We start from the raw sequence: 26,019 nt of genomic DNA on the forward strand, positions 1-26,019 counted from the left end.
AGTGCTTGTCTTGGAGGAAAGATTCTGTGAGTGGTCCCCCACGTCCTTCTCACAGCGGAGTGTTTCTTTTACGAGGCCGAGTTGCAAGCTTGACACTCAACCCGGCATGGATGGAAAGCGTGCCTGGAAGCGGCCTGACTAGATTCAAACGCAAGAACCTTTGCTCCGGAGTCGGGCACTGATGTCTCTGCACCACCAGCCGGCCTAACAAAATCACTACAGACTTTATAAATCAAAAAACTGGAAAAATAATCTTATACTTCCTTCCTGCCTTGCAGCATTTATTTATTTGAAACAACTGTCTCACTGTTCCCACAGAAGGTCTAGTCTGGCACAAATTCAGCAGACAGTTACATTCCTCATCTCATTGGAAGAGATGCAGAAGCCTGAAAACACTTTTTAAGGAGCAGTTTCTTGCCCTCCAGCATCAGATTTCTGAATGGACGATGAACCCATATAAACTACCCCAGTATTTTTTTCTTTTTTTAAAAAAAAAATCCCTTTTTACACTACTTATTTTTAAAATACATTTCCAATTGTAGCTTATTTTTCAATTCTTATTATGTATTGCAATGTACTGCTACCAGAAAACAACACATTTGATGACAAATGCCAGTGATATTAAACCCAATTCTGGTTCTGCTGGAGAATTTCAAGCAATTTGTGTTCTGTTGCCAGGCTTCAGAAGGAATCCAACTTTGGAGAACTACCGGGATATTATTAAGGTAGTAAGTTCAGAGAATTCAGAACACTTGCATTTACACAACAGGGTAAACTTCCTGAAACAGGGTGGCTCACCATAAAATGGCTGGCATTTCCTAGCACACTCCAACCAACCATTATGCAACTAAACCTGATAGCTGGTCCACCTCATCAATGTTAAGTTAACACAATGGCAGTGAATGTAGAACATATTAACATTCATTGTGGTACCTGGTTTTCTACCTCGAACAGGTTTCTTTATGGAGTTGTCAGAGTCAGATTCTTTCTTGTAGTCATCATCGTCATCATCTTCCTTCATTTCTATATGCTTCTTCTCTTTCTCTTCATCCTCATTATTCTCCTGCTCCTCCTCAGAATCATACTTCTAGAAAAAAAAATTAAGGATACCTAGCCTTTTAATATATTTTAAAAATAGGAACTCTTACAATTCACTCATAAATAACTGATACTTACTTAACTAAGGCTCTTCAGCGAGAAATCAAACAGCTTTAAGAAAATCCTTACAAGTGTAGAGGAATGCAATATGAAGAGAGTTAAACTCCAGTCAGGCTCAGTCGCTGATGATGAAATTGAGGGACAGATTGATGGGATGTGCATAGGAGATAACAAACAACAAGAGAGGGAAGGATGAGGACACAGATCTGACGCAGTTACAGAAAAAGATTAGAGCAGGAATGAGTATGAATTTCTAAATGAAGATTTTGAATGTGTTTCATAGTAACAGGCAGCTTACAGGAATGAAGGATTTAAGGGAAACAAACAATTCTGAAAAATAGGGTCTTACATAGACAAGATCAAGATGGCGAGTCACAAAAGCCACTGGACAAGTGAGGATAACAAGGCAAGGACAACATATGGAAACAGTTTGCATTTTGGCAGATGTAAAGTTTTATCTCTAGATTGGACACAGGATTAGAACTTCAGATCAAGGTACAAAAATGACACTAATACTGTACACAAACTCAATATGCTGCATGAATGGACTGGAGAGTTACACTTGATAGGAACTAAAGAATATGGTTTCCCTTTTCCAAAAATTCTAACCTACCCCACAAAAAAAAAGTCAAATAAAGGTAATAATCAAGCAAGCCACAGTTAAAAGTTTGACATAAAAAGGATTAAAAGCACAAATTTTCTTAAATTGCTTGGCTAATTCAGATACCAAGTGCAAAATTAATCACTGCTCTGCTATTTAGTATTTCACCACTGAGTCACTTTACTGTCTACAATCACATTTCCTTATACAGAACAACAAACAAAATACTGGAGAATTCAGCAGACTAAGCTGAATGGAAGGAAATAAACAGTCGACGTTTCGGTTTGATGCACATTATCAGTTCTGATGGAGCATTGACAGTTTACTTCCCACCATAGATGCCACCTGACCTGCTGAATTCCTCCAGCATCTTGTGTATGTTGTTCAAGATTTCCAGCATCTGCACAATTTCTTGTAGCAAGGTTTACCTGTGTTATTTGCAGAAAGGAGGAAGTGTGTGTGTGAGGCCAGTTTTCTGTGCTCAGTGTCAGATGTGGGGGGTCCTGGAGTCTCTCAGCCTCCTGGACGGCTATATCTGCACCAGGTGTTTTGAGCTGCAGCTCTGAGTTAGGGAACTGCAGATGAAGTTTGATGACTTTCGCCTGGTCAGGATGAGCGGGGTGGTGATAGAAAGGAGTTATAGGCAGGTGGACACACCGAGGCCACGGGAGACAGACAAGTGGGTCACAGTCAGGAGGGGGAAGGGGAAAGGGGAAAGAGTCAGGTACCAGAGTGTACCCCTATGGCTGTACCCCTTAACAATAAGTACTCCTGTTTGAGTACTGTTGGGGAGGACAGCCTACCAGTGGGAAGCAACACTGGCCGTGCCTCTGGCACAGAGTCTGGCCCTGTGGCTCAGAAGGGTAGGGAAAGGAAGTCAGTAGTGATAGGGGACTCTACAGTTAGGGGGTCAGACAGGTGATTCTGTGGATGCAGGAAAGAAACTCGGATGGCAGTTTGCCTCCCAGGTGCCAGGGTCTGGGATGTTTCAGATCACGTCCAGATATCCTGCAGTGGGAGGGAGAACAGCCAAAGGTCGTGCTACATATTGGTACCAATGACATAGATAAGAAAAGGGAAGAAGTCCTGAAAAAAGGGAGTTAGGAAGGAAGTGGAGAAGCAGGACTGCAAAGGTAGTAATCTCGGGATTACTGCCTGTGCACGCGACAGTGAGTACAGGAATAGAATGAGGTAGAGGATAAATCTGTGGCTGAGGGATTGGAGCAGGGGGCAGGGATTCAGATTTCTGGATCATTGGGACCTCTTTAGGGGCAGGTGTGACCTGTACAAAAAAGACGGGTTGCACTTGAATCTCAGGGGAACCAATATCCTAGCAGGGAGGTTTGCTAAGGTTACTGGGGCGAGTTTAAACCAGAATTGTTGGAGGGTGAGAACTGAACTAAAGAGACTGGGGAAGAGGAGGGAGGATAGGCAGGCGATAGAGAAAGGACACGATCAGACCGAAGGCTTGAGATGTGTCTACTTTAACACAAAGTGTTGTGAACAAAGATGATGAGCTTAGAACATGTATCAGTACTTGGAGATATGATGTGGTGGCCATTACAGAGACTTGCATGGCTCAGGGGCAAGATTGGTTACTTCAACTGCCAGGTTTTAGATGTTTCAGAAAGGACAGGGAGAGAGGCAAAAGAGGTGGGGGCATGGCACTGTTGATCAGAGATAGTGTCACGGCTGCAGAAAAGGTGGACGCCATAGAGAGATTGTCTACGGAGTCTCTGTGGATGGAGGTGAGGTACAGGAAGGGGGTCAATAACTTTACTGGGTGTTTTTTTATAGGCTGTCCAATAGTAACAGGGATATCAAGGAGCAAATAGGGGAACAGATCCTGGAAAAGGTGTAATAATAATAATAGAGTTGTTGTGATGGGAGATATTAATTTCCCAAATATCGACTGGCATCCCCCTAGAGCAAGGGGTTTATATGGGGTGGAGTTTATTAGGTGTGTTCAGGAAGGTTTCTTGTAGATAAGCCTATAAGAGGAGAGGCTGTACTTGATTTGGTATTGGGAAATGAACCTGCTCAGGTGTCAGATCTCTCAGTGGGAGAGCATCATAATTCTATCTCCTTTACAACAGCATTGGAGAGAGACAGGAACAGACAAGTTAGAAAAAACATTTAATTGGAGTAAGGGGAATTATGAGGCTATCAGGCAGGAAACTGGAAGCTTAAATTGGGAACAACTGTTCTCAGGGAAAAGTAGGAAGAATTGTGGCAAATGTTCAGGGGATATTTGTGCGGAGTTCTGTATAGGTACGTTCCAATGAGACAGGAAAGTTATGGAAGGGTACAGGAACTGTGGTGTACAAAGGCTGTAATAAATCTAGTCAAGAAGAAAAGAAATGCTTACAAAAGGTTTATAGATCTAGAAGATTATACGGCTAATAGGAAGGAGCTTAAGAAGGAGATTAGGAGAGCCAGAAAGGGTCATGAGAAGGCCTTGGTGAGCAGGATTAAGGAAAACCCCAAGGCATTCTGCAATTATGTGAGGAGCAAGAGGATAAGACGTGAAAGAATAGGACCTATCAAGTGTGACAGTGGGAAAGTGTCATGGAACCGAAGGAAATAGCAGAGGTACTTAATGAATACTTTACTTCAGTATTCACTATGGAAAAGGATCTTGGGAATTGTAGTGATGACTAGCAGCAGACTGAAAAGCTTAAGCATGTAGATATTAAAGAAAGAGGATGTGCTGGAGCTTTTGGAATGCATCAAGGTGGATAAGTCACCAGGACCGGATGAGATGTGCGCCAGACTACTGTGGAAGGCAAGGGAGGAGATTGCTGAGCCTCTGGCGATGATCATCAATGGGGACAGGAGAGGTTCCGGATGATTGGAGGATTGCAGATGTTGTTCCTTTATTCAAGGGAGTAGAGATAGCCCAGGAAATTATAGACCAGTGAGTCTTACCTCTGTGATTAGTAAGCTGATGGAGAAGATCCTGACAGGCAGGATCTATGAACATTTGGAGAGGCATAATATGATTAGGAATAGTCAGCATGGTTTTGTCAAGGGTAGGTCATGCCTTACGAGCCTGATTGAATTTTTTGAAGGTGTAACTAAACACATTGATGAAGGAAGAGCAGTAGAGGCAGTGTATATGGATTTCAGCAAGGCATTTGATAAGGCACCCCCATGCAAGGCTTATTGAGAAAGTAAGGAGGCATAAGATCCAAGGGGTCATTGCTTTGTGGATCCAGAACTGGCTTGCCCACAGAAGGCAAAGAGTAGGTCGGTGACCAGTGGAGTGCCTCAGGGATCTGTTCTGAAACCCTTACTCTTCGTGATTTTTATAAATTACCTGGGTGAGGAAGTGGAGGGATGGGTTAGTAAGTTTGCTGATGACACAAAGGTTGGAGGTGTTGTGGATAGTGTGGAGGGCTGTCAGAGGTTACAGCAGGAACATTGATAGGATGCAAAACTGGGCTGAGAAGTGGCAGATGGAGTTCAACCCAGATAAGTGTGAAGTGGTTCATTTTGGTGGGTCAAATATGATGGCAGAATATAGTATTAATGATAACACTCTTGTCACTCATAGGGATCTTGGGGTCCGAGTCCATAGGTCACTCAAAGCAGCTATGCAGGTTGACTCTGTGGTTAAGAAGGTGTACGGTATATTGGCCTTCATCAATCATGGAACTGAATTTAGGAGCCGAGAGGTAATGTTGCAGCTATATAGAACCCTGGTCAGACCCCACTTGGAGTACTGTGCTCAGTTCTGGTCACCTCACTACAGGAAGGATGTGGAAGCCATAGAAAGGGTGCAGAGGAGATTTACAAGGATGTTTCCTGGGTTGGGGAGCCTGCCTTATGAGAATAGGCTGTGAACTCGGCCTATTCTCCTTGGAGCAACGGAGGATGAGAGGTGACCTGATAGAGGTGTATAAGATGATGAGAGGCATGATTATGTGGATAGTCAGAGGCTTTTTCCCAGGGCTGAAATGGTTGCCACAAGAGGACACAGGTTAAAGTGCTGGGGAGTAGGTACAGAGGTGATATCAGGGGTAAGTTTTTACTCAGAGAGTGGTGAGTACATGAAATGGGCTGCCGGCAATGGTGGTGGAGGCGGATACTATAGGGTCTTTTAAGAGGCTTTTGGATAGGTGCATGGCGCTTAGAAAATTAGAGGGTTATAGGTAAGCCTAGTAATTTCTAAGGTCGGGACATGTTTGGCACAACTTTGTGGGCCGAAGGGCCTGTATCGTGCTGTAGGTTTTCTATTTTTCTATATTTTCTTATAGTGAATTACATTTGACATTAAGTCAGTCACTTGCAGATTTGAAATTAGATGCAAAAAGAGAAAATGGAGAAGCATGCAGGAAAAATCAAAATTATAAGTCAAAGACTAAAACATACAAGGCTGCTGAAGCCACAAGGGCAATTAATTTCTAAACCATTTTGAGGATAGTTTTCTAGAACCCTGAAGAAGACTTTTACAGTCTACACTATTTCAATCAAAAACAAGAGCTTCAAACTATTCTGATTAAATAACAGGAAAAGTTTCCAATAAAATTCAAATGCACAATTGTAAACAAGATCTTCAATGAATCAGACCAACATAACAGAATAAAATGGAAATTCAACTCATTCAACAAAAGATTGTTGAAATATAATGTTAATTTGATTTCTCGCTCCATAGCTATTTCCTAATCTGCTGGGTATCTCCACTATCCGCAGGTTTTTATTTCCTTTTGTTAACTGCTTATTGTTAACAGCTTTTTCCGTCCACACTCTACAGACCCCTCCCCACCTCTTAATCTTGAGTCTTAGCCCCACTTTCCATAACTACTGATCACACGACTCCATCCCAATTGTGGTCCTTCTTCCATCACCACTACAGTCAAATCTTATCCCAATGCCCAATTTTAATCCACAGGCTTATTTCTTAGCCTCTCCAACCTTCAGCAATACAAACCCCATATTCAAATGCCCTAAAGTTAACAACTTTCTTCTGTACAACGTGCAGCAGCAAACAGCAAAGTGCTATAGGTTTTAGGTGCTATTAGATTTGCAAGTGGCAAATATACAGTAGAACAAAATAAATATTGGTACACTTCACAAGTTATTTATTATGCTTGTACAGGAATTATGGAAACTCAAGGCTATTCAGACTACTTCAGTTTATTCAGTTACACAGTAAATTTAGTTTACATATTGAAAAAAGTGGCTAATCAATCAAGAAGATGATTGAAGTTAAAACTTATTACTTTCAGGAAAGAGTCGCCAGTCTGTTGGTATAACTAGTGCAAGATCAGCAGAAATTTCCCCGCTGCTTTGCCTACATGTATGTGGAAATACAGACTTCTGTAAATGCACTGGTAAATAGCAAATAAGCACATTTCACACAAGATGTGAAATTTCTCATAATAGAAGCATTGCCCATATGCTTTCACCTCAGATTTCAGAACCAAAGCAGGTGAAGAGAAATAAAAACCTTTAGATCATTATTAAATTTGTCATTTTCCCCATCTGATATTAAGACAGTTATTCTTCCACATAAACAGTAATACCCCAAATTTCTAAGGCTCATTTACCTTTTTCTTTCTTCCAGCTGCAGGACCGCGCCGAGGTGCTCTAGAAATAACTTTCTTTTCTAGTGTGAATTCCTAATTTAAAAAATGAGAAAGAGAAATTTATAATGCCAACTGTCTCAATATTTTTCTCAGCTGCTTTGCTGACAATATCAAGTGTCCATTCATCACAATAATAATATATGCATTTATAAATGAATAGTTTATCAGTACTGGCTTTTGTACTACTCTGACAATTTCCTGAATTGTGGGATAGCAGTTAAAATTGGTAATTCAGAAATGCCAGATTGAGCCAAAGATAATCAAGTATTACCCTAGAAGAGGTCAAAGATGAACTATATTTTTTCCCCCGCGTTTTTTTCAAATTTATCTGGTTTGGCTACACAGCAAATAAATTCAAACGAGTCAGCACAAGAGCCGTGAAAATTCTACTCCAGTTTGGGTTACACGTGAGATGGGATGGTCATTGCTTGGCAAGAAGATCACAAAACTACCAAAAGGGACACTAATGGAAACAGTACAATAACTTTTTTCTCCAAAGAATTGGTGTTTACTGTATTTATACTTACTTGGTCACTGTTTTTCTCAGATTCTGAGGAACTTGCTTCAGAATTCTCCTCAAGCGAGTTGGAACCACTTTCCTCTTCCTCTTCATCACTTGATTTGTGAGCACGTTTTGGAGCAGGTCGCTTCAAAGTTAGAATGTGGCAAAAATAAGTTTTTTCTTCCTCTGATCAGAAAGTTTGTAGATTGTTGGAATGTAACATCTTTAAAAAATAACTTTGATTAACAAAAAGCTGGAAAGAGTCACTAGTATATTATGCTGTTGCTGAGTGCCATCAAGTCGTTGCCAACTCATGGCAACCCTGCGGATAGAGTTGTTTTCCATAGGGTTTTCGTGGCAAGATACACAAGTAGATTGCCAGGACATTCTTCTGCATAGATACTGCTACTACCCAGGTTGGGACCCGGCCAGAATTGAACTCAGGACCATACGCAAAGTCTAGTACTGATGCCACTACGCCACCGACCATTATACCAACATAATTATTCTAACAATTAGTAACACTGCGCTTTTCTTTTTGCGTGGAGTTCATTGGATTTTAATACTGCAAGATTCACAAAATTTGAGTGGTGATGGCAGTTCTCAAATTTAAAATTTAATTATAATAATTCAGCTATCATTAAAGTGCATATAACTTGTACTATATATATACACATACACACACACACACACTTTGCCTTCAAGATGTACATCCTAATTGATCTTGATCTATAATCAGATCATAAACTTAAGCATAGTTAAATTCACTCATATTTTCCTCCTCCCATTGAATTTTCAAATTCTCTTCAAACCTGTTTTACTAATTAAAATCTTCAAATGCAATACCAGCTTCCAGATAGATAGCAATAACCTCCACCTCACTATTTAAATTATTTATTTCCATATAACTTTTATTTATCATGCTGCTTTAATGAACTTAGCTCCTCTGCTGTTGAAATTAAAATCTTTTCCTTTGCTACATATCATGTTTATTCTAAATGTCCACCTACTTGACCACTCTCTTCCACTCTCTGTAAAATCAAGCTCAAACTTTAATGATAATATTTTAAATTATAGGGATTCACCTACTCTTTCAAGTTTAATGACCCATGTTGATTCCCAGTTTAGCAAAAACGCAAACGTTAATAAAGTTCACATCTCTGAAGCCACTTTCATTCTGAAAATTTGAAGAGATTTCAGCACTATTCCAGTTCTGGAGTATTCACAAAATCAGTCACTACACTGTTGGCCTCAAAAACTCTGGACTTCAAAGTCTCTTCACTTTCTTACCGACACCTCCACTTCCAAGTGGATCTTAGATATCTTCCTTGTTTAACCTTGCTTATCCGACAGCGCCACTTAGAAGGTGCTATGCAGCAAGCAACTTTTCACTGCTTTTCAGCTTTTTTTTAAAAAAAGCAGTGTTTTGTATAATTCTGTTATATTTTTCTTGTGAATTTATCTGGTATACATTTTCACACATGTACTCTTTTGGTTCTGTTAACCAGTTGATCTTCCATTTTCTGAAGTAGTATTAAAAAAATGCCAACCTTTTATCAAACAACCCATTTCCCGCATTTTCCAGGGTCTATTTCTTGTTGTAAACGATTCTAAGGAACACAATTGCTTTTATTCTACAGCCCTACCATTATGCCAAAATCCTTGGCAATACATCAGCCAAAAACATTTATATTCAACACAAGGGGAAATGGAATGGTCCTACATATACTGTTTTACATGAAAGTGGCTGTATTCAAAGTTTTAAATTTAGAACTTCAAAGTAAAGATTTATAACTTTAAAATGTCAACGATCACTCTGGCATTACTATTCAGGTCTTTGAAATACTGACTGGATTTTGCAAGACCAGGTATAATACTGCACATATTTAACTGAGTCAGACAGAGAGTGTCAATTTGCTGGCTCTCTGCACTCTTGGGTTTGGTGGAGAAGTCTGAGGGACAACTGAGCCATAACTGGCAGAATAGCCCTGCCCCCTAAAGCACTCTTACTGGCTTTAACAAAAGGAAAAGAGGGAGGGAACACTTCACACAAAATGCTGAAGTAACTCAGCAGGCCAGGCAACATCTAGGAAAAGAGTACAGTCAACGTTTCAGGCCAAAACTCTTCGGCAGGACTGGAGAAAAAGAAAGCCGAGGAGTAGATTCAAAATGTGCGGAGAGGGAGAGAGAAACACAAGATGTAAAGGTGAAACCTGAATAGGGTGGGAATGAAGTAAATAGTTGGGAGGTAAACTGATAAAAAAGACAGAAGGCCATGGAAGAAATAAAAAAGGGTGAGGAGCACCAGAGGGAAGTGATGATTTAGGTGTGATTTCATTGAAACATAAAATTTCAAAGTGACTTGATAAGAGCAGATGTAAAGATGCCATTTCTCATGATTGGGATGCTTAAGACAAAGTAAAATTTGTTGTTAGGTGCATTCAAAAGGCTTTCATGACAGTATGTTTATTGTCCAAACAGGGAAAGGGCCATATTTAACCTTGTATTGGAAAACAAATCTGGCCAGGTGATCAGTGTTTCAACAGAAAAATAATTTTGGGAACAGTGATCAGAACTCCATAAAATTTTCAGATGGTTGTGGAGAAAGATGAGACTGAACCAAAGTGGTTAATTGGAGAAAGGCTAATTACAATTATATTATACAGGACAGCAAATTGGGAGCAGCTGCTGTTGAGTAAATCCACATCTGACATGTGGAAATTATTTAAAAACGAGTTGGTCAGAACTCAGGACCAAAATATTTCTACAAGGAAGAAAGACAAGAATGCCAAGATTTGGGAATCTTGGATGACAAGACGAGATTACAATTTTAGTCAAAAAGAATCAAGCAGCAAAACAAAGCTTAGGAGACTGAAACTGAATAGGTCTTTGTAAAAAGAAGAAAAGTAAAACTTAAAATAGAGAATCAAGAAGGCTAAAAGAATTTGTGAAGTATCCTTGGCAAGTAGAATTGCAGAGAATCACAAAACATTGTATACACATATTAGAAAGAAGATTGGCAGGACTATAATGACCAAAGAATTACAACGATGACACAGAAATTGGTCAAGATATGGATAGTGAGGATCCACGTTTGAGAGTGTATCCTCAAGGTCAGATGTGTTGAGGGGTTTAAAATGAGAGTTAGTTATCTTTTGAGTTTAACAAATCCTATTTGTATTTATGTGCATGAATAGCAGCATTAATCACCACCCACAAGAGAGAAGGGAATAATGAAATGGCTAAGTTAATAATGACAGATATTTGGAAGAGGGGAATAAAAACAAATCTGACACACCTGTGAATTACTAAGGGTTTACCTTTGGAAGGATAGGTTTCCTCTTGATGCCACTCTGTTCAATGCTGTCTTTGTCAGATTCCTCATCACTCACTTGTTTGTCCTCTTCTACACCACTCCCTGGGAGTGCTTCATTTTCTGGAACTTCACTGTCAGATGAGCTTGATGGCTAAACGTGGTAAAGCAAATGTCAAATCAGCTTCTGAAATTTTGCACAAAGGAAATTAAAGCCAATGTTATTTATTTTCCAAGGAAAAATCCAAAATCTCGCATAAGCAAACAGCTTGCTTTAATATAGTTCTTTTAATGTAGCAAAGCATAAGATGCCTTCTTACTCCATCAGCTTCCTTCTTGTGAGTTACTTATCTACCACTGGACTGCTTTCTCCTTGCTGTTCATGGACAGTTTTACCAGGGTCCTTGCTACCATGCTCAGTCAAATACTGACTTAATGTTATGGGCAGCATTCTATGAAATCAGGCTCTGATTCATGTTTGGACCAAAACTGGCAAATTCTGGAGTGAAGAGGACCCTGGGTACCGACAAGGTGGTTACTGGAAAGCAAGTACTGCTTATGCCAAGACCACCTTCTATAATTTAGCTGATGACTGAATTTAGATTGATTGTGCAGCAATTTGCAGCCTGGATTTGTCCTGCCTAGGACATACCACAGGACAGAGTTTTAGCTATATTGGAATAGAGGTGCAGCTAATTCCTGGATAGTGTTGTAGCTGAACTCACTGTGCCCCATGTTGTAGCCTGCCTCAGCCACCCAGGTGGTGCGCAATCCAACAAATGGTAGAAATGATTGGCCAACATTTTTCTTATGGTCGCAAGACCCTGTTGAACACTGGTAATGCAGAGTACTACAAGTACGATTCACTAGTTCATTGGAAAGACTAACAGTCGGTTGTTGCGTGGCTAAGGCCTGTTGCAGTTACCGGCAAAGGAGACAATGGAACTAGGTGTGTGCCACTGGATTCCATATTGGGCTGGGAACTGGCCCCTCTCAATGGTGCTGGGTTGGATTCTTGCAGAAATGTCACTCCAAGACATTATCAATGCATGATAATCTACAGGCCATGGCACTCAGGGATTTGGCCTATATTAATATCATTTTTAATATTTTTTGTAACTGTATGTTTTCCTGTTATCATAATTATACATGTTACATGTGCTGTGTGTGACTGTTGGTACTGTGCTTTCTAGCTTGGCCCCCCAGAGGAATGCTGCTTTTGGCTGTATTCCTTTGTATGGTTGAATGACAATGAAGTTTCAACTTCTGGAGCACAAACTTTTAGGATTTTAGTTAGAATGGATACTGGTCCTACAAATTAGGCTGTGCTCTGTGCTCCCAGCCATTTCTTAATATTACGTAAAGCAAATTAAATTGGCTGAAGGCCAGCATTTGCTATAGTAAGGATCTCTGGAGGAAGCAGGGATTAATCACCATCTTGGCACATCTCACTGAACATGAGCTTGCTTACACAGAGAAGAGTGGGGAAGACAGCAGCTTTCATCATCATCAACAGGAGATGAGCAAAACACAGAAACTGATGGTCAAATATGTGGAACAGCAGGGGCAGTCCCAAGGATTACAGTCATTGTGTCAGCCAGAGTGTGTCACTCCAGCCTACCCAATTCCATTATATCCAACACTAGCCCTCAAAAGGCTGTTGATGAATGATGCCTCTGTGGCTCACTCCACACAGCACAAGATAACTTCACCATTTCATTGTTGTGGGAGTACCAGTGGAATACTGAGCATAATACCAGGTTCTCATCATAGCAGTGGAAAATGCAGGTGTCTGCAACCACGTTCTCAGCACAGCAATGCATCTTGTATAAAATGCAATAATTATTCCTTTTAGAGTTGATTCCAATTCCATTTGAGTTCTCCTTCCTGGGAACACACTGGAACACCACCAAGGTACAAGACTAAGCACTGAAGTGAGGGATTGGTCACAGGGCTCAAAGATCAGAGAACAGGAGAATCCCTTTCTACAGATGCTGCCCGCCTGAGCATTGAGTACTTACCCATTTTATTCCTTTCTTAAATCTGTAAAGATCACTCCCCAAGGTGAGCATGAAATTAACAGAGGGCAGATAGTACATTCGCCTTTTTATAAGGAAACTACTTCAACATCTAGTTCAGGGTCTTTTTAAGTAAGCACAAGGAATTATTGTACTAAACTGGATCTACGTTTAATTGGCAAAAATATATTACATATTCAATCTTCAGTCCAGAAGGTCAAACCCATATACCCAATCAAACTGTATTCGTTTTTTTTAATTCTGCAAAAGATCTTAGTAATTTGTAGATATCTACTTGAATTTGTATACATGCTCTTGACCAAAAGAGTAACATTATTAAAAAAAACCTTTTCCAGTTTTCAATCCAAAATAATGACTACTTCATCCCTCGTCAAATGACAAGAATCAAATTAACTCTTACAGCACCTGACTTAGACCAAATTTATGCTTAACTCACAAAGTTTTTGTTACACCCAAAGCCTCCATGTCAACTGGTGTTCTAGAGGAACAAAAGTTTTGACTTGTTTCTGATCTTCTATACATTAAAAGTAGAGTGTACATTTTAAAGAACATTTAAAAAATACAAACTAATTCTAAAATTATTTCAACTGCCTGCATAAGCACTGCAGTATTTATCACAAACCAAAATATTTAGTTTGCACAAGTCATCTATCTATAAAATAAAATTCACAATTATAGCGGTGTGCTACACGCAGCGCTGCAATAATGACACGGAGTCGGTGAGCTGCGGTTGCAAAAGAGATTTATTCAAACTACGCGGCCTCGCTTTAAAGCCTTCCTGATCCCGCCCTCCCCGGGCGGGAAATGTGTATTCACAGTCCCGTCCCGCGCGCGGGCTTTTCCCCTTGCTGGTGAAGCAGGCTTGGCGCCCTCTTTGGGACCTGCCTCAATGCCGGCGCGCACCGCTTTGTGAGCCAGTTCGAGTGCACTGGGAAGTGGGTCGCCACATAACCGCCCCCCAGAACTGGCAATACACCCCCCAATGTCCACAGTCTGGGTCGGACTCTGTTTGGGAGGTCTGCCTCTGCACCGCGGTGCCTGAATCTCGACCAGCTGCACCAAGTCCACGTAGGCTGGTTTGAGTCGGTCCACCATGAAAACCTCCTCTTTCCCCCCAATGTCCAGCACGAATGTGGACCCGTTGTCTCTGATCACCGTAAACGGCCCCTCATAGGGCCACTGTAGCGGTGCCCGATGTCTGCCCCATCGTACAAAAACAAACTTACAGTTTTGCAGGTCTTTGGGTACACAGGTCGGGTTCTGCCCATGCTGCGAAGTGGGTATGGGGGCCAGGTTACCGAGCCTCTCGCATAGTCTGCCCAGGACTGCTGCGGGGTCTTCCTCTTGCCCCCTTGGGGCTGGTATGAACTCTCCTGGGATGACCAGGGGTGCGCCGTACACCAACTCGGCCGACGAGGTGTGCAGATCCTCTTTGGCCGCCGTGCGGATTCCAAGCAGGACCCAGGGAAGCTCGTCCACCCAGTTAGGCCATTTGAGGCGGGCTATGAGAACCAACTTCAGGTGACGGTGGAAACGCTCCACTAGTCCTTCGACTGTGGGTGGTAGGCAGTTCTGTGGTGCAGCTGTGTCCCCAAAAGGCTGGCCATTGCTGACCACAGGCTAGAGGTGAACTGGGCGCTTCTGTCGGAGGTAAGACGCTGATCTCGGCTCCAGTGTCGACCAAAAAGCGGCGTCCCGACTGCTTGTCCCAGACATACAGGAGGCTATCCCAATGGCCAGCCGCTGTAGCCATCAGCGACGGCTGGCCCTGGCGTTTCCCGGGAACTTGCAGGGCGGGCTACAGCGGCGGGCTTCTGCGCCCCACCGCTGGTGGTAGAAGCACCATTGTACGTTGGTCCCCTCACCCCTGCCTCTGGGGTTAGCGGGCTCTGCAGCCAGGCCTGGTCTGGTTTGTTGCTGGGAGTGTGGCCTGGTGATCTGTGCGAAGAACGCCCCACTCTCCTTCTTGGCTTTCCACAGCATGTCCGCCCGGGCCGCCACCTTCCGGGGGTCGCTGAAATCTATGTCAGACAGCAGCAGGTGTATGTCCTCGGGCAGCTGCTCCAGGAATGCCTGCTCAAACATGAGGCAGGGCTTGTGACCTCTGGCCAGGGACAGCATCTCGTTCATCAAAGCCGACGGTGGCCTGTCCCCCAAACCATCCAGGTGCAGTAAGCGGGCAACTCGCTCGTGCCGTGAGAGTCCGAAAGTCCTTATGAGCAAGGCTTTGAATTCTGTGTATTTGCCGTCCGCTGGGGGCAATTGTATGAACTCCTCAACCTGGGCGGCTGTCTCCTGGTCAAGGGAGCTCACCATGTAGTAGTAACGTGTGGCATCCGAGGTTATCTGCCGAATGTGGAATTGGGCTTCTGCTTGCTGGAACCATAGGTGAGGTCGCAGCATCCAGAAGCTTGGCAGTTTTAACGAAACTGCATGAACAGATGCGGCGTCGTTCATCTCCGGTCCAAATATTATTAGGGCTATCGGGGTCACCAATTGTAGCGGTGTGCTACATGCAGTGATGCAATAACGACACGGAGTCGGTGAGCTGCGGTTGCAAAAGAGATTTATTCAAACTTCGCGGCCTCGCTTTAAAGCCTTCCTGATCCCACCCTCCCCGGGCGGGAATGTGTATTCACAGTCCTGTCCCGTGCGTGGGCTTTTCCCCTTGCTGGTGAAGCAGGCTTGGTGCCCTCTTAGGGACCTGCCTCAATGTCGGCGTGTGCCACTTTGTGAGCCGGTTCGAGTGCACTGGGAAGTGGGTCGCCTCACAATTATCATTGTTATACAAGTAAAAGCCTCCCAAGACTTAAATCATACATTTCTTTTTTTTAATTAATTTTTTAATACATTTTCTACATCGCTACAGATTTTAAAAAAACCAGATCGAAATGAAGAACATTAATACAGTGCAAAAATAAACAATAATAATATAATACAAAAGAAGATAATTGAGAAAGCACCCAAATTGAAGATATGTAATATTAGTATCTTCCCCAAGCCCCGCAACAAAAAAGAACTCCAGACCAACCACAACACAATCTAGAAAGTATACATCAGGACATTCAAACCCCCAAAACTGTAAATACACTTAGCAACAGAAGATATTAATGCCTACTACCAACGAAAAAGGAGCTGAAAGCAAGGGACCTAAAAAAAAACCTTAGCTAAGAGGAAGGTTATGAAAATAATCAATAAAAGGTCCCCAGACCTTATGGAACTTTGTATCCGAATTAAGAACTGAATAATGAAATTTTTCAAGGTCTAAGCAGGACATAATATCATTAAGCCATTGAGCATGTGTGGGCGGGGCAACATCCCTCCATCTAAGGAGGATTAAACATCTAGCCAGGAGAGAAGCAAAAGATAATATTCGACACTTAGTCGAACTCAGACATAAATCTGTCTCACCCAAAAAAACCGTACAAAGCAATTAAAGGGTTAGGTTCTAGGTTCAATATAATTATGGAGAAGGACAGGACTGGACCTAGAGTTGAGATTTTTGATTGGAGAAAGGCTAACTGTGAGGAGATGCGCAGGGATTTAGAGAGAGTGGATTGGTTCAAGTTGTTTTATGGGAAGGATGTAATAGAGAAATGGAGGTCATTTAAGGGTGAAATTATGAGGGTACAGAATCTTTATGTTCCTGTTAGGTTGAAAGGAAAGGTTAAAGGTTTGAAAGCGCCATGGTTTTCAAGGGATATTAGAAACTTGATTTGGAAAAAGAGGGATGTCTACAATAGATATAGGCAGCATGGAGTAAAGGAATTGCTCGAGGAATATAAAGAATGTAAAAGGAATCTTAAGAAAGAGATTAGAAAAGCTAAAAGAAGATACGAGTTTGGTTTGGCAAATAAGGTGGAAGTAAATCCGAAAGGTTTCTACAGTTATATAAAAAGCAAGAGGATAGTGAGGGATAAAATTGGTCCCTTAGAGAATCAGGGTGGTCAGCTATGTGTGGAGCCGAGGGAGATGGGAGAGATTTTGAACGATTTCTTCTCTTCAGTATTCACTAAGGAGAAGGATATTGAATTGTGTAAGGTGTGGGAAACAAGTAAGGAAGTTATGGAACCTATGACAATTAAAGAGGTGGAAGTACTGGCGCTTTTAAGAAATTTAAAAGTGGATAAATCTCCGGGTCCTGACAGGATATTCCCCAGGACCTTGAGGGAAGTTTGTGTAGAGATAGCAGGAGCTCTGACGGAGATCTTTCAGATGTCATTAGAAACGGGGATTGTGCCGGAGGATTGGCGTATTGCTCATGTGGTTCCATTGTTTAAAAAGGGTTCTAGAAGTAAGCCTGGCAATTATAGACCTGTCAGTTTGACATCAGTGGTGAGTAAATTAATGGAAAGTATTCTTAGAGATAGTATTTATAATTATCTGGATAGACAAGATCTGATTAGGAGTAGCCAGCATGGATTTGTGCGTGGAAGGTCATGTTTGACAAACCTTATTGAATTTTTTGAAGAAGTTACGAGGAATGTTGACGAGGGTAAGGCAGTGGATGTAGTCTATATGGACTTCAGCAAGGCCTTTGACAAAGTTCCACATGGAAGGTTAGTTAAGAAGGTTCAGTCGTTAGGTATTAATGCTGGAGTAATAAAATGGATTCAACAGTGGCTAGATGGGAGATGCCAGAGAGTAGTGGTGGATAATTGTTTATCGGGATGAAGGCCAGTGACTAGCAGGGTGCCTCAGGGATCTGTTTTGGGCCCAATGTTGTTTGTAATATACATAAATGATCTGGATGATGGGGTGGTAAATTGGATTAGTAAGTATGCCGATGATACTAAGGTAGGAGGTGTTGTGGATAATGAGGAGGGTTTTCAAAGCTTGCAGGGAGATTTATGCCAGTTAGAAGAATGGGCTGAACGTTGGCAGATGGAGTTTAATGCTGAGAAGTGTGAGGTTCTACATTTTGGCAGGAATAATCCAAATAGAACATACAGGGTAAATGGTAGGGCATTGAGGAATGCAGTGGAACAGAGAGACCTAGGAATAACAGTGCATAGTTCCCTGAAGGTGGAGTCTCATGTAGATAGGGTGGTGAAGAAGGCTTTTGGAACGCTGGCCTTTATAAATCAGAGCATTGAGTACAGAAGTTGGGATGTAATGTTAAAATTGTACAAGGCATTGGTAAGGCCAATTTGGAATATTGTGTACAGTTCTGGTCACCGAATTATAGGAAAGATATCAATAAATTAGAGAGAGTGCAGAGACGATTTACTAGGATGTTACCTGGGTTTCAGCACTTAAGTTACAGAGAAAGGTTGAACAAGTTAGGTCTCTATTCATTGGAGCGTAGAAGGTTGAGGGGGGATTTGATCGAGGTATTTAAAATTTTGAGAGGGATAGATAGAATTGACGTGAATAGGCTGTTTCCATTGAGAGTAGGGGAGATTCAAACGAGAGGACATGATTTGAGAGTTAGGGGGCAAAAGTTTAAGGGAAACACGAGGGGGTATTTCTTTACTCAGAGAGTGATAGCTGTGTGGAATGAGCTTCCTGTAGAAGTAGTAGAGGCCAGTTCAGTTGTGTCATTTAAGGTAAAATTGGATAGGTATACGGACAGGAAAGGAGTGGAGGGTTATGGGCTGAGTGCGGGTAGGTGGGACTAGGTGAGATTAAGAGTTCGGCACGGACTAGGAGGGCCGGAATGGCCTGTTTCCGTGCTGTGATTGTTATATGGTTATATGGTGATTCAGAATACAAGATAACGTTATGAAGATGTCTTTCCAAAATTTCTCCAAATTAGGACAAAACCAGTACATATGAATGAGAGAGGCCTCGCCCCTTTTGCATTTATCACAGAGAGGACTAATGTTAGGGTAAAATCACGATAGTTTAGATTTAGACATATGGGCTCTATGAAAAATCTTAAACTGTAAAAGGCAATGGCAAGCACAAAGAGAGGTTGAATTAACCGATTTGAGAATCGAATCCCAAGTCTCATCAGATAAGGAGATATTTAAATCATGCTCCCAAGCCATTCTAATTTTATCCACAGGGGCACGCCGTAAGGATGCTAATTTATCACGAATAAATGATATTAAACCTTTACCTAGTGGATTAATAGAAAGAAAGAAATCCATAACATTTTTCTCAGGTATTTCAGGGAAGTTAGGAATTAAAGGATTAATAAAGTGTCTAATTTGGAGATATCTAAAAAAAATGAGCATTGGGCAGATTGAACTTAGCAGAGAGCTGTTGAAAAGATGCGAAGCGATTATCAATAAAAAGATCTTCAAAATGTCTAATGCCCTTACTATACCAATCATGGAATGCTGAATCATACGTAGTAGGTAAAAAAAGGTGATTATGTAAGATAGGGCAAGAAAAGGAAAAACCATGGAAACCATAAAACTTAAACTGAGCCCATATACGCAAAGTGTGTCTAACAAGAGGATTAACAATTAATCTGGACAAACTACTAGGGAGTACAGAGCCAAGAAGTGCAGAGATAGATAAATCTTTAGTGGAACTCAACTCCATTGCCACCCAATTAGGGCACTCGGGTTGGCCATGGAAAAAAGACCAAAAGGTAGCACAACGTATATTGGCTGCCCAATAACATAAACGAAAGTTAGGTAAAGCCATGCCACCCTCTTTTTTAGATTTTTGGAGATAAACTTTATTAATTCTAGAGTGCTTATTCTTCCACAGATATGACAAAATAATAGAGTCTAAGGAATCAAAAAAAGATTTAGGAATAAAAATTGGGATTGATTGAAATAAATATAAAAGTTTAGGGAGAACATACATTTTAACAGCATTGATACAACCTACCAAAGACATAGATAGAGGTGACCATTGTAACAGACTGTTTTATAGTATATGAAAGATTGGCAACATTTTCACTAAAGAGATCTTTAAACTTCCTTGTGACTGTAATCCCAAGATAAGTAAAGTGATTATGAACTACTTTAAAAGGGAGATCACGAAATGTTAATTCTTGTGCTTCTTTATTAATTGGGAAAAGTTCGCTCTTATGTAAATTAAGTTTATAGCCAGAGAACTGGCTAAACTGATCAAGAAGTGAAAATATTGGAGGTAAGGATGTAGACGGATTTGAAAGAAAAAGTAATAAGCCATCAGCATAAAGAGAAACTCTATGCTCAACACCCCCTCTCCAAATCCCGGTCAATTCAGGACAATTCCGAAATGCTATCGCCAAAGGTTCTATAGCCAAATCAAAGAGAAAGGGACTTAAAGGGCATCCCTGGCGGGTGCCATGTTTAAGGTTAAATAACTGGGATTTCTGAAAATTAGTCAAAACAGAGGCAGTAGGACACAAACACAGCAATTTGATCCAAGAGATAAAACTTTGACCGAAGTCAAATTTTTCTAAAACTGCAAAAAGGTAGTTCCACTCTATACGATCAAATGCTTTCTCCGCATCGAGGGAAATAACACATTCAGGAATCCCAGTTGGAGGTGAATATAAAATGTTAAATAAACGCCGAATGTTAAAAAAAGGAAAACGGTTTTTAATAAAACCAGTTTGATCATCAGAAATAGAGGGGATAATAGTTTCTAATCTATAAGCCAAAACTTTGGCCAAGATTTTAACATCAACATTGAGCAAAGAAATCGGCCTATATGAGGAACACTCTGTTGGGTCTTTACCCTTTTTTAATAAAAGAATAATAGATGCCTCATTAAAAGAGGGTGGCAATTTACCATAATTAAACGAGTCAGATAATACTGAGAATAACTGAGGGGAAAGAAGTGAAAAGAATGATTTATAAAATTCTACGGGGAACCCATCAGGTCCAGGGGATTTCCCTAAAGACAATGCAGAAATTGCAAAAGATATTTCTTCTGATGAAATAGGCGCATTAAGTTTGGCTTTAAAATCAGATGTAAGCGAAGGAATATTCAGATTATTTAAAAAGTGATCAACAGAGATATTGTCATTCAAAGATTCAGAGGAATAAAGTCAAGAATAGAAATTTTTAAATGCGTCATTGATTTCTAAGTGATCCGATGTAAAGTCTCCATTCTCCTTCCAGATCTTTGTAATATGTTGTTTGGCTTTGGAACGTCTCAGCTGATTGGCTAGAAATTTACCAGATTTGTCACCATGAATATAGAAGTGACTCTTACTTTCAAGAAGTTGGCGTTCGACAGGTTGAGTAGACAGAAGATTAAATTTAGCTTGAAGTTCTACACGCTTCTTGTATAATTCAGGATTCTTAGTTTGAGCAGATTAAATTTAGTTTGAAGTTCTACACGCTTAAATCATACATTTCTCCTGAGAAGAAAATTGCTGGCAATGACTGAAATACACATTAGCTTAATATCGTACTGTATCAGACAGAGTACTACCATAAATGTAGCTTGACACTCTGCAATTCAATACCAAATATGACAAATGCTCAACTCACCGGTGGTGCGGTAAAACTGACATTTGGGTTGTTTTGTATTTCCCACAATCCTTCATTGAATCCTTTCCTTTTGTTCGGCTTTCCATATTTGTCTTTGTATTTTTCAAAAAGGAAAATATCTTTTGGTCCCAAAAATGCTCTAGACAACCAAAATAAAAGAAATGTCGATTATACAATTACTAAATATAACATGTGAACTTTCAACATTATACATGGGAACGATCATTAAGGATTTTTTAAAAATGTGAGAGAATACAATCTTAACTCCACTTCAGGGAGTGTTTTCTCACAGGTAACATTTCTAACCTTGAAACAGCAATCATAATCAAAGGTTTATAATAGGATTGAAAGAAGATATTGAAAATTTCAAGATAAAAAATAATTAACTGAAGGGCCATTTCAAATGGAATGGGAACACGACAGGCTTGAATAAATTGGAATCAAAAGTTTCACTTTGACCCGGGTACAGTGTAATGAGGGAGAAGTAGAAAGATAGAAGATGCTTCTAGAATACATGCAAAATGAAAGTAATTGAGGCTCTGAATAGTGTGAAACTTAATAAATTTGTGGTATTAGAAAGATTGTTTGTACTTAAGGTGAATAAATCACCTAGTCAACAAAAGATATATTCCAGATTGATGATGCAAGGGCAGATGCAAGGCCATAATCTTCTCAGCAACTATAGGTTCAACGGTGTTGATAGAAGGACTAGAATGTGGAAATAATACTTTGTTTTTTTTTAAAAAAGGGTGCAACAATGAATATTCTCAAAACCATAATCACCATTACTGTTTATTTGGATAATACATTTATTACAAAAAAAGCTTTTATATGTAAGAGGCAAAATGAGCCTACCAACAATATGGAACTTTTCTAACGAGGGCTAATGAGGGAAATGCAATCTTTACGATGTACATGCACTTTAAAAAAAAGCATTTTATAAAATGACACATAATGGGCATGCCATCGAGATTGAAGGCTATTGAATAAAAAAGCTGAAGCAGTATGGATCGAAAACTGACTAAACGAGATGAAATACTAATTAGTAGTGAAAGTCCTCTTCAGAATGGAGGCAAGAGTACAGTAGCTTTAAGAAGTTAAGTTTTATTAATGTGCATTAAGAACTTGAATTTGGCTCATCATAATAAATGGGGATATAGACTCACTTAGCCACTTTATTAGGCACAGGAAGCTGCTGTGGTCTTCTGCTGCTATAGTTCATCCCCTACAAGGATCAACATGTTGTGTTCAGAGATGCTTTTCTGCACACCACCATTGTACCATGTTGTTATTTAAGTTTTTGTCTTATTCCTGCCAGCTTGAACAGGTCTGGCCATTCTCCTCTGATCTCATTAATTAACAAGATGCTTTCTCCCACAGAACCGCCATTCACTAGAATTTTTCTTTGTTCTTTGCATGATTCTGTGTAAAGTCTAGAAACTGTTGTGCATGAAAATCCCAGATCAGCAGTTTGAGATATTCAAACCACCCCGTCTGGCACCAATAATCATTCCACAGTCAAAGTCACTTAGATCACATTTCTTCCCCATTCTGATGTTTGGTCTGAACAAAAACTGAACCTCTTGACCATCTCTGCATGCATTTATGCTACCACACAATTGTCTAATTAGATATTTGCATTTATCAAGCAGGTGCACAGGTATACCTAATAAAGTGGCCGCTGACTGTATACGTAACATTATGAAATATTTTACAACAGTTAATTTCTTTCAACATAAAATATCACCTTTTTAGAATCTACACTAATAGTGTCTAGATGAACACCTGCTAAGATATGGCAATATAATTACTCATTCCCATATACAGTACAGAGCGACTTTCAGGGATGGAAGGTGGGAAATAGAGGAATATACTAGCTAACAAATCCAGATTCACCAACAAAATATCCTGACTGATCATAAATCAATTGTTGTAAAGAAAAGGCAGAATTACATACGTTTCATGAGTACCATAGAAGAAAATTGGGTATTTATTTGATGGTGGTTTCACCGCTCCCTCAGCAACGTCATCAATCTGAAACGATATAGAATTCATGGTTATGATTCAGTCACAAACACAAAATGTAATAATTTTCTAACAAATCTTTCTTTCTTCTTAAAAGAAAGTGTCAAATATACATGCCCAATGATTTATTCAGTGAGTATTGCAAGTTGCAAATTGTATAGATATCAATAATCAGGAAACAAACCTTTCTGAATCTGCCAATCATCATCATTTATAAGTTGACTAAACATATGGCTGAACTTACTCCATTTTCAACACTAACTTCTATACAATATTCTTCTTTGGACCCCCATTTTATCATTAAGTATTTACCCTTGATCCAGAAACACAGATAGGTAATTTGCTCAGGCCTGCAGCAACTCTAGAAAGTACAGATTACAAGATTCATCACTATTCATTCATTAGGTTCTAGCCCAAGGAACTGAGTCTAAACCTGGTCAAAAGAAGATACAGGGAAAGGAGGCAAATCCAAATTCAGATGCACAATAGGAGATGACCTTGAGGAATGCTCAACATAAAGTAGGTTCCATGAGATTAAGGACAAGGAAACTTCCTAAAGTCATGAGAAATACTGTGGATTCCAGTTAATTGGTCTATCAATTAATCATGGCAGCTGCTTATTTGGAACAACTCTTTAAGAAAAAAACTAATCAAGAAAATGGCTGTGATTCCTTCCATTTATGTGGGACACTATGCTGCTTAATTGGTACAGGAGACTGTTGCCGAACAGTTTCTAACTAGCATCAGCCGTGTGAATTTATGTGGCATTAGACACTACACTGTGCTTAGAGCGAACAGTTTTTAAAGTAGCATCAGTGCGTGAGTTTTTTTATTCAAAAAGCATTGATTTTTGTCTCTGATAGTTGGTGAGGAATAAGCAGAAAGATAATTTAGAATTATTTTGTTCACCACGGTTTCAAGAATTCAGGCTTGGAGATGTCAGAGATGGTGGGGAGTGAAAATGAACCCATTTCACTACTTCAACTAGTTAGGGACTATGAAGAATTTAAAGATATCGATAATAATCTTGAACATTACAATGAAAATTAAAATTTGGAGGATGTAATTATCGATAGCATTGTATGAAGGCAGTCCATTATCTGCACTAGGTGCCTGTGCTAATTTTATCTTGTTACAGTATTTCATGCTTGTTATTTATTGCTATTTATTTATTATCTGCATTTGCACAGCTTGTTTACAGTATACAATTCTTGATGTTTGCCGTTACTATTTTATAGATTTGCTGAGTATGCCCATAGAATAAGAATCTCAGAGTGACATGCATGTACTCTGATCATAAATTTTACTTTGAATTTTTAGAATTTTTAAATTTTATTCATTTACAGTCAATCAAAAGAACACAACAGCATGTTGGTTGTCCATCATATTCGACAATGACAATGAAGCCTGTGCAGGAGAATTTTTAAAGTGGAAAAGCTGTTGCACTGAGACAGTTCTACTCTCTTGACCTCAAAGTCTGGGTCCAGTGGCACGAGTAGTCATCACAAGCTGGGGTCTTCCTCGGTTGCAGTGGATGACCATGACTCGTCATGCCTCGTCATGCCCTTGATTCTTCATGAAACATTGCAGAACCGTCTTCTCACTCTTGATCCACCCAGTCTGCCAATTCTGACTTCACATGCTAGGACAAGCATGTCCCTATCTCACTGAAATATGCAGCCCACTGGCTATCCTCACCTGGTTTAGTCCACCTGTCAAAGCAGTGTATCAGGGCGTGACCGCTGTCGCATGCTTGGAGCCACAGGTGGGCACTGAGTGTCCCATGAGGACCAAATGTGAGAGAGCTGCCCCAGAATGAAGACAAGGCTCCATACACCGCAGCATACACTGGATAATTTCCTCTGTAGATAATTATTAGGAACTAATATACAGTTTTATAGTAGCATTGGTAGTGTTCTGGTTTGGTCTGTATTTCATTTAAATACATACTTTGTTACTCAGTTAAACAGTAATTTGACTTTTTTTAAAATACCTTTTTAACTATTTCCTTGAGACTTCATCTAATTGGGCAGCTGCTTAATTGGGCCAAGATGTACTGGTTCCCATACGTCTCAATTAACCGGAATCCACTGTAATGGATCAGATTTTATGGTCCCTCTCTAATCTATTCTAATTTAATAAATTCTTTGCTGATCACGTACTCAAACGCATTTCAAGAAATCAAAGAGTCAAGATTGTTCGTCATTTTCCGTCCACAAATGTAAAGGCGAACAAAATAATTGTTACTCTGAATCTGGTGCATCACAAAAATAAACACAAAAGACAAAGAACACAATAATAACAGGAAAAAAACCCAATGAATATAACTACACAATTTATTTTACATACATAGATTAAGGGCATACAATCAAAGTGACACTAGGCACAGGAGGGTCTGTA

General features: G+C 40.2%; 1 protein-coding gene across 2 annotated transcripts in view; it reads right to left on the reverse strand.

The window, feature by feature from the left end:
* The window catches only part of hdgfl2 (HDGF like 2), an 82,623-nt gene that overhangs the window by 29,743 nt on the left and 26,861 nt on the right, over window positions 1-26,019 (reverse strand). For both annotated transcript variants that reach the window (XM_073068723.1, XM_073068722.1), the window contains exons 2-7: window positions 23,552-23,628; window positions 21,595-21,733; window positions 11,173-11,319; window positions 7,878-7,997; window positions 7,312-7,383; window positions 934-1,087 (exon numbers count right to left, since the gene is read on the reverse strand). In XM_073068723.1, coding sequence (XP_072924824.1) covers window positions 934-1,087; window positions 7,312-7,383; window positions 7,878-7,997; window positions 11,173-11,319; window positions 21,595-21,733; window positions 23,552-23,628 — 709 coding nt within the window. The remainder of the gene's footprint in view (window positions 1-933; window positions 1,088-7,311; window positions 7,384-7,877; window positions 7,998-11,172; window positions 11,320-21,594; window positions 21,734-23,551; window positions 23,629-26,019) is intronic.

This window comes from Hemitrygon akajei, chromosome 16, assembly GCF_048418815.1.
Source record: "Hemitrygon akajei chromosome 16, sHemAka1.3, whole genome shotgun sequence".
In the NCBI taxonomy this organism is placed as follows: domain Eukaryota; kingdom Metazoa; phylum Chordata; class Chondrichthyes; order Myliobatiformes; family Dasyatidae; genus Hemitrygon; species Hemitrygon akajei.